This window comes from Suillus subalutaceus (genome assembly GCF_016647625.1).
Source record: "Suillus subalutaceus strain FC151 chromosome Unknown DFJ58scaffold_834, whole genome shotgun sequence".
Lineage (NCBI taxonomy): Eukaryota > Fungi > Basidiomycota > Agaricomycetes > Boletales > Suillaceae > Suillus > Suillus subalutaceus.
The window spans coordinates 1-9775 of NW_024541083.1; the positions used below are offsets into that span (position 1 = coordinate 1).

Consider the following 9775-nt stretch of genomic DNA (forward strand, 5'->3'; position numbering starts at 1 on the left):
CTCCTCGCCCTCGACCGACAACAATTCACTTTCCGTACTACCGAGCTCTATCAACGTGTCTGTAAAGCTACTGACATCTCAAAACTTTCTTCATCGGCGTCATGGCTGAGTCAAGCACATCAGCACAACGGAGAGATGGAGAACGAGGAGTGACGTTGAACTCACCGGTGATTAGCGCACCTCGTCGGACGAAGGAGAAAGGATCCGCCACGCTATGGTGCACAATATCGCCAGGATGCACTTTGGGAAGGTGAGTAAACTAAATTTGGTGCCTACTGACTTACTCAACAAGAAGTAGGCGGGAATGAAGCGCTTCCTCCTCCTCAATGGTGGCAGCATGAGTTGTTGGATGGTAGAATAGGATATCAAGATGACACACTCGCAATGTCTTCATGGAACCGACCATTACCAGGGGTGCGAATAGTGAGCGAAGAATATGCCACTAGCAACCGAAGAACTCATGTTGAAATATAGATAATCCCGGACAACTCGTTCCCGGATGCGAATGGCACATCTCACCACTTGGTCGGTCTTACTTCATCAATCACAATACCAGGACCACATCATGGAAGAAACCAACACCAGAACATCCACCAGGGAGCTTGACGCCGGAGTGCATCATCGAGGGTCATTCCAAAATCATTTACAACCTTACCTGGTTGGGCACCAGTTGCAATATCCTGAGTGCATCAGGCGATGTTCAATTTGTCGGTGGACAAGAGATGGAGAACCAGTGGGAGGCCCTTGAATAGTGACGGAGGACTGGTAGGCCCAATGGCAATCTCCTCCATATGAATCAATTATTGTGAGTGGAAGCTTAGATGGCAGGCTACGACTGTGGAACATCAGCAAGGGCAGCATGGTCGGTGACCCATGGGAGGGGGCATGGCGGTCCAGTGAGGTGCATTGATTGGTCTCCCAATGCCCGGGAGATAGCAAGTGGGTCGGAAGACGGCACCATACAACGCTGGAACCTGGATACTGGCCGACAAATACACCACCCATAGCGACTGGCCAAGGGAGGGTTTGAGCTGTTCAGATACTCTCCACAAGGGGACAGAGTTCACGAGCGGTGGGGAGGACAAGGTGATCTGTGTGTGGTCAAAGGACGGCGAGCTGCTTATGGAGATCAAGGGCCATGACAGCAATGTGATGTCATTGTGTTGGTCCAAGGATGGCGCACACATTTTCCTCCGCGTCAGGCGATTGCACCATCCGAAAATGGTGGTCGATTGATGGGAAGGAGCTCGTTGTTTTTCGGGGTCATGCCAATTCCGTCAACTCCCTCTGTCTATCCCTTGATGAAAGCCATCTTGTTAGCACATCAATGACTACTCAGTTCGCATCTGGGACCTCACGACGAATCAACCTGTTGGAGACCCACTCTTGCACGATGATGAAGTCAAGGCTGTTGTCATTTCCCCTGATGGAAACATATTCGTCAGTGGTGGATTGGATGGAAAGATACATGTATGGAGCCTGGATGCAGCACTCAAACATGCGGGTGATGATCATGTGAGTAGTGTTTATTCATTGTCAGTGTCTTTTCTAAGTGGGTTTGGTTACGTTCAGAGTGCAAATGATAGTAATGCAAAACCCGATGCAAAGCTCAAGGTAAGTCAGTCGTGTTTCTCTTCTTATGATATCTTACTTCTTTACCAGGGACGTCCAGTTCGACCGAGAGATACCGTGCGCCATCAACTTGTGAACACCTTGATACATTTGCTTATTCGCTTGTTAGATCTTGCACGCTAGTAAGGTCTCCAGGCAGCAGCCAAACAGACTCGGAGGCTTGACGAAATATGTCAGTATAATCTCTCGTTTCTCGGCTCTTGCAAATCTAACAGTTGTATAGGGCAATGACTTCTGGGACGCTGATACCAACACCATGCCTCGTCCCGCAACTTCTCCTGCTAGTCCATCATTTGGCCTTCGTTGGCGTCAATTTGCTCGGGTTCGCTGCGTTTCAACGATCGACATCCAAACGCGCCACAATCAATACCACTGCAGCCCCGACAGTGGGATTTCAACTTATTTTCAGGAGGAAGGTCTATACGCACCGTTGAAGTACCTGCCGGTCGCAAGAAAAATGTGAGTCGTCACTGCTCCTTTTTGATATCGAAATCAATATATTTGCAGAGAATATACGTTTCCCCTCCCCCCGCAGCAGAAGTGGCCCGCGCAGAAGCGGCTGCAGCTGTGCAACGTACCAATGGCAACCAGGCTGGTAGTTCAACGCAAGCAGGTCAACCTCAGGCTGTGCCGGAGACACATGCGTCTGAAGGACGTCCAACGGAAACACAAGGCGCAGGTGGTGGGACGGGAGATGTTTCTTATGAAGTTAGCTGCTGCGGATTTCGTTATCGTTCCACCTCCCATCAGTCATGAGGTTATATACTAAACTCTCTGTTGCTCGATAATTTTCCCTATTCCTGTAATGATTTGATGTTTTCAATGTACAACGAAGCCGTCCTGTCTTCGATCTAGTTTCAAAACTGACTTCATTTGCCTTCAATAAGCGTTCCAAAGGGTGTCGTTGCGTGGTCGTCCGCATAGCTGTTAAGAATGTTATCCTTGTAGAAAACACGGCCCCTTCGTTACCATAGGATGTGAAGTCTTGACGCACAGAATCACATCGTTCAATTTTTCGTGACGAGTGAGAACCAGAGAATCCTGTACCCAAGCTCGACACAGATTCTAACTCGAGAGCATTGCATTTCGCCTTGGACAGCCTTTGGATGCATTTTTGCTAACGCGGCGGCGCAATGGCGAATTCAAGGGGATAGCGATATCATTGCACAAGTTAAAGACATGACTTCTGCTGGCAACATGATGGATATCAGGACAATAGAGGTGCTGTAGCTGTATGGAGTCTTCTAAAGATTTACCAGTGATTTTCGGTTGTACCTTGATGATCAAACTTATGTATTATCACATACTGACTTGAAAGCAGACTTTAACTTGGAGACCAACATGGTGATTCTCCGCGTAGGAAATAGAAGTGGTGAAGGATGGGACAAGGCAGGCGTAGTGTCCTCACCAGATGGAACAACTTGTACTGGTTCCAAACCTGCATTAAAAGCATCAGAAGGAGTCGATGCACCAGGTGCGAAGTGCCCCTCCGCAGTTAATGACTATGTTGCACAGGTACTTGGGTTACATTATTTTGACGAAGATGGATTTGGTAGGGATTGGCGAATGAGAAAACCGAAACCAGTTGGGTCGGGAGTTGAGGATGAGATGAGCCGAGCACTGGAAGCAAGGCTGTGAGAAGATCATAAGTGTTGGATGAAATGAGCCTTGGAAGTGGAAACGCCCCCACCGCAGAGTTAGTAGCGGTTTGAGACGCGAGGATAGAGAACTTTGGCTGCATGCAGAACACAGAATTTGAGAGTCGATGCGATGGATTACACTAAGCTATACGCATGCGTTCGAAGGAGTGACATAGTGATGTGCCGGAGTAGCTGCTCGACACGAAAAATTCATGCACTCATGCAGGATAGATAGTTGGATTCTGAGGGCCGGGAAGCATTGGATGTGGTGAGATACATTCTGGAAGATGTGGAGACAAGAGTCGGACGCATGTATGCACGGCAGAAGCGTTGGGAGGGTATACTGTCGAGGACGACGGGTATGACAATAAGGTAGATTTTTGCTGCAATGGTGATGGATGTGTGGAAACGAACAGCCCCGTGTCCTGGGCATCTATGGAAATGAGGCAGGTTAGCGCAGCGAAGCAGCGTAAACGACACGGTACGCGCACCTCTGCAGCTTAGAGAAAGATACACACAATCACTCCAAAGTCCACCTCGACCGTGCTCAACGCCATCAACCTCCAGTAAAATGTCGAGACTCATTCCAAGCACCCGGGCCAGTAGCCACACCCTCGCGAGAGTACAAAGGTCATGAAAAAGGCATATGGGCCATCACAGTTTTGCCCGACACACGACAGATGGTTGCAGCATCGAAGAACAAGACGCTGTGTGGGAGTTGAAGACAGGTGTTGTGTTGAAGAAGATGGAGGAGCATAGCAGCTGTATTGGTGGCATCACAAGATGGGCAATTTATAACAAGCACTGATCAGGTCATCGCCTAGCACGGAGAAGCTGGGGAATCACTCACCCAACCTGTCAAAGCTCACTCCAGACACATCTACTCGCTGGACTTTTCTCCTGATGGAAAAGTGGTGGCAAGGGTTCGACATGATGAAGCCGTGGAACACTAAAACCTTGGAGCTATTAGTACAAGGAAATCCAATCGAATGTGGTAGTTGTGTCAAAATTTCGAGGCTCGAGTGGGAAGGATAGGAGTTTTTTTTAAATGAAGGAGTCGAGGCACCTGCTGGGAAATAGACGAATTATTGAAATTAGGTGTTGCTGATTTTCCTTGGTCGTCATCGTCCCGCCGGCATCAGTCTTGAGGCCCAGTGAAAATCGACAAGTTAGAGGTAGATATGTAACGATAGACATGGAAAAAAAAATCAGGACATCAATTCTATCGACCCATTTCGAGGTATATCCCTAAATTGTGACTTTTCGAGACACAAAAAGATAGAGATCGAGACGAGTTTTTAACGTTTAGATAGGATTCTCGATGGCATTAGATCTTTAGATAGACATTTACATGCACATTATCACTCGATTTGGCTTGAAAAACATATTGATATAGAACTAATGCGAACAAATGAGGCTATCTATGGGTATCGCTTGGCTTAGGGTGGTATCGCCATCATTCGGTGTAGTATCGCTGCTTGCTGCGCCTCGCCCGCCCGCCATCCCGCCATCCACTACTCCTCATCTGCGCCCGCATCATCGCCAGTAGTACTGACTCCACTGGCAGCTGATTTGAGCTATAGAACAGGGCCATTAGTGTAGTATGATGAAATAGAATATAGTGGGTAGCGCTCACCTGAACAGCTGCCTTGCACTTGTATATCTACAATAGTAAACGGTATTAGATAGATATCAATATAACAAAAGAAGACGCACCTCTTTGTCGGCTTTAGATAGCCCATTCCAGTAAGATGCGAAAACAGTCGCTGGTTCCTTTTGATGACTGTTTGATTGCCAGTCGAGAGCACACAGGTGTCTTTTTTTTTTTTTTGGACAAGCGAGTTTATTATGTAGCCACTGACACTGTCTAGTTCTACATAAACGCTTATAGCAGTGCCTAAACTAGGTACCGGTCTGAGGGAAAATGCTCTTACACACTCCCTACCTTTTGGTAGGGGTGTGTGGGACTCTGTGAACTTCCTAGGTTGCCTCGGTCTGCGGGGGCCGGGGAAGCTTAATACCCACTAAAACCTTGAGTGATGTTGCCCAGTTGTGGGGGAGATGGTTTTCTTGCGATATTATTTTTTCCCATGTTGATTGGATTAGGTTCGTGAATTTTGTGTTCCTTTTTGTTTTGCTGGCTAGCATTCTGTCTAGTTGTAGTCTGTTGTCAATTGTTTTAGTCCATCTTCTCATTATTTGTTTGTCAGTTTGGGTCACGCCTTGTATGACGCATTCGCATCTGAGGACCCATATTAGGTAAGCTGATTCGGAGATGAGAATTCTCAACAGTCTGGATAGTCCTTTTGTGGTTCCAGTTCTTCTCCTTTCATCGTCGTTGATTTCATCTGGTATTTGTGGGATGTTTATCATTCCGCTGAAGGATCTTCAACTCAGCTGAGGGTGCAGCTGATATAATTGTTGAAGGGAGGAAAATATGAGTGCGATATGTTCGTCCCTTAGGGGAAGCGGAGAAAGCAAATATCCACTGGTCAACTCTAGGGGGAATGCGCAAAGCGCGTGATCAGGCGAAAGCGCGGGAACAAGGCGCTATAGGCGCGCGAAGCGCGGGAAAGTTGCGCGTCGAAAAGCGGAACTGGGTGACAGCGGTATGCGAGCGATAGTGAGATGTTAAGACGTGTACTGAGATGCTGATAAGACAACTGATGCGGATATGGCCACTAGAGCTAACTGCTACTAGGGCTTGCGATGATTTATTCAAAAACATAATAAAAACTTGGAGATGGTGACTGTCTATGATGATGGTCATCCGTGGTAATGTGTGTTGTGTTCCGTAAAAAATGTGTAATGAAAAATGTGTACCAAGTGAAAATAAACATGGTACGATATTGAAATAAATGATAAATGGAGAAATGCATACCTGGGAACTTGGTTGGACATGGGAAAACACAGTGGGAAGTCAGGCGCCCTATAGCGCTTAGGCACGGGAAAATTCGCCTAAAGCGCGCGGAAGTCGCGCAAGTGTCACCTATGTCGCGGAAGTGTCGCCTAAGTCACGCGCGTCGCGCGAACGTTGCGTTTATCGCGCTAGTGTCGCGTTGCATGCATAGTATTGTAGACTCGACCTACAGTGCAATATATGCCATTGTGAGGCTACTCAGGATCGAGTCTCTACACCGCATCCTAGGATCGTTCCTATTGATATGTTTGGCCATGGGGTGATGTTTTGTGGCCATATTTGGCTTGCTAGGCGCCATATAGTTGTCAGAGGGGAGTGGTTGCAGTCCGTAAGTATGTGTTCTAATGATTCTGTGTCTTCCCTGCAGGTTGGGCAGCGGCTCCTATGTTCAAGGTTTGGGATGTTGGTCCAGAACTCCCCAATTTTTAGTAAGTCATGTAGCGCTCGGTATGTAAAGATCTGAAATTTCTTGATAGGTCTTTGTTCTTTCTGCTTGTCCATATGGTGCCGTCCGTTTCTAGGCTATTTGATATGCTCTCAATGGCGTGTCGGGCTTGGTCGAGGAGGCCAAGCGTCAAGCGTTGTATTCGGCATCCGATGTCGATATTATTTGTTTATATGCGGATGCTTGTGTTAACTTGGTTAGTTTCGTGCCTTTAAGGTCGAAGTTTGGTGGGATTGATGTGTCTAGTTGGTTGAGTGTATCTTTCCTGGCTCCTTATCCAGTGAGTTTATCTGCTTCTTCATTTCCTTTCATGCTGTTATGTCCTTTTATCCATCTGAAGGTCGTCGTTGCTGATCTTTTTCTCAGGTGGTATGCAGTGGCTTTGAAGATTTCGCTATTTTTTACGTTTATCCAGCCTCGGTCTTCCCATTCTTTAAGGTGGCATGTCAGGCCTTCTATTGCATATTGTGAGTCGGTTATGATTGTTACTGGGGTTAGTGGGTTGATGTCCTGTAGTCCTATTAGGATGGCCGCTATTTCTCCTGCTTGGTTAGATTGCGTTTTCCCAGAGATTCTTACGGATTTGTTATTTGGGTGGTTCTCTCCGATCCATATTCCACTTCCACATCTTGCGTTTTCTTTTCTGTTATTGATGCAGGAGCCGTCTGTGTATATTTCAGTTGGTGGTGTCTGTATGCCCCTCCCTTGTCTCGGTCTTTGAAGGTGGTGAGCTGGTATTTGTTGGGTTTTGTTGCTGTCGCTAAAGATCCTAAAACATTCTGCTAGGTCCGTTTTTTCGGTGACTGATGGGTCGAATATTATATCTCCTCTGCGTTGGGTCAGGGCCCTTGAGTTTTTTTCTCGTCGGTGGTGTGTTAGTGTGAGGTCGTCACTTGGCGGGGTGTTGAGAGGGCTGAATATTGGGGTGAGTTTTGTTAGTATTGATGACGCTGCTAGCATGCATTTTTGTGGGTTTTTGCACCCTGCTAATTGATCATCTATGCATAGGGTGCAGGTACAGTTACCTTTTGCTTGGTGATGTTTTTTGTTAAGCGGTCTACCGTTTAGTTTCATGAGGTCCTTTACTGATCTTATTCCGTGGTTGTGTTGCATGCATGAGTCTCTCAGTTTTTTGTATGTTTTTGGCGGTGCACCAAGATGCAGCCATGCTGGGAGTTGTTTTTTGAGTGGTTGTGATAATTTTACCGGTGCGAAGCTCATGTTATATAATTTTGCTGTTTTTAACATGGTAGTTATCTCTTTTGGTAGCCGGTTTGTGCGTGGACCTCGTGTTGGTGGGGACCATGATGTGAGGATGGCTGTTATATTGTTCATGTCTTTTATCCCTTCCAGTCTTAGGGTGTTGATTAATGCGTCGGTGACGTATGCCCACGCAGGGCGGTTAGGTGAGATATTTACATAGGCTTCAAACCGTGTTAGACTGATTGCTTTATTTCTTGTCGCTATGTCTAGTATCTCTAGGCCCCCTTTCGTTTTTTGGTCTTTGGAGGCGTTTCAAACTTATCGGTGTGGATTTTGCTTTGTCCCATATGAATCTTAGTTTTATGATTTAGTGATTGCAGATTCGATTTGTTTTGGCATGCCTTGAGCTTTTGTAAGGAATTGCGTCATTCCTCCCACAAACATTTGTATTATTAGATGTTTCTTGTCTAGTGTTGGGCGACCTTTGTTCCATTGTTGGAGGGGTAGCTTCTATCTTATCCAGTATTGGTTCCCAAGGTTCTGCATCTTCTAATTCGTTTCCTATCCATGCCTTCCTAGTGACCTACAGGTGTTCCGTCTTGTGTTTCTTATGGCGTGTCCCAGGGATTGTCCTCCTGTTTAGCTTTCTGGATTCTATTGTTTTTGTTCTATGTTGTTTAGTTCCGATCGGTAGATTTCGGTTTTTCTAGGTTGAACTTGGCGCCTGATGCTATGCACCAGGTTTTTAAGATGTCTTGGAGGTCCTTGTATTTGTCTCCTTTCTTAGGTATACGGTGGTGTCATCTGCATATAGGTTGACTATTATTCTTGTGTGCGAGGCCAGGTATGTTGTAGCCTTGTAGTTTCATTGAGTTTCGTAGGGTGCATGCTAACGGTTCTATTGCTAGGTCGAAGAGTAGGCAGGACAGGGGGGTCCCCTTGTCTAACTCCTCTTGTTACTTGAATGGCTCGCTCATGAATCCGTTTATAGCTACCTTCGTATGTGCGTTTTCATATAGTGTTCGGACCGATTTGATAAATCTTTCTGGTAAGTTGAATTTCATTAGTGTATCTATTAGGTAGTCATGGCTTATTTTGGTCGTAGGCTTTCTCTTGGTCTAGAGCAACAATCACACCGTCCTCCTCCATGACGTCTGCATACGCCGTCATCATTTGTGATAGTCGGATCGGGTCAAAGATTGATCTCTGTGGTATAAATCCACTTTGATCTGGGTGAATCATGTTCTTTATTACTTTTGCGAGTTGCATTGCTAGTGTTTTGGTGAGTAGTTGTAGTCTGTATTTAATAGTGTGATTGGTCGGTAATTTCTATTTCAGATTTGTCCTTTTTATATAGGGGGCACATCCAGCCTAGTGCGAAGTTTGATTCTTTGATGTTCCATGTTTTTGTATATCGTTTAGGACTATAGTGAGTGTTTTTATGACATCAAAGCCTGGTTTGTCGGTGTCTTGTCTTTTTGTTCGTTTCATATAGTATCTTCCATGCTTCATACGGGATTCCGTCTATGCCGGTTGCGCTTCCTGCTTTTGACGAGTACAGCGCTTCTTTTACACTGGATTCTAGGATGGTTCATTCAAGGGGCAAGAAGGTGCGTTTAATTTCTGTTCTTCCGGGATTTCATTGAGGGTTTCTCTTATTGCTTCGCTCCTTCGTCTGTTTTCTTCCAGGTGGGTGTGTATTTTTTGCAGGTTCTCGTGGTAGGTCTTTGCTATTTTGGCCATTTCCTTTGACTTATGTGTGAGTCTGTTCGTTTGTGGGTTTCATAGTCGGTGTATGATGTCTGTTGGTTTTTTTGGATTGTTACCTTTGTCCAATATTTACTGATTGTTTCGCCTTAAGGGACCATTGCGCTTGCGCTTTCAGTGTGCGCTTTTCTGTCTCTTTCTCTCAAGGTGTTCGATTTCCTTTCTAGA

General features: G+C 46.0%; 2 protein-coding genes across 2 annotated transcripts; both read right to left on the minus strand.

The window, feature by feature from the left end:
• Positions 1 to 5285: 5285 nt before the first annotated feature.
• DFJ58DRAFT_644036 (uncharacterized protein) lies at positions 5286 to 5567 on the minus strand (the record flags this gene model as incomplete). The annotated part of the gene is made up of 1 exon (XM_041381390.1): positions 5286 to 5567. A coding segment is annotated over one exon (282 nt), but the record flags the coding sequence as incomplete, so codon positions are not given.
• A 1244-nt stretch (positions 5568 to 6811) lies between these two features.
• Positions 6812 to 7885, minus strand: DFJ58DRAFT_712273 (ribonuclease H-like domain-containing protein; the record flags this gene model as incomplete). The annotated part of the gene is made up of 1 exon (XM_041383847.1): positions 6812 to 7885. The coding sequence occupies one exon, from the start codon at positions 7883 to 7885 to the stop codon at positions 6911 to 6913; it is 975 nt and encodes a 324-aa protein (XP_041234601.1). The 3' UTR covers positions 6812 to 6910.
• Positions 7886 to 9775: the final 1890 nt, after the last annotated feature.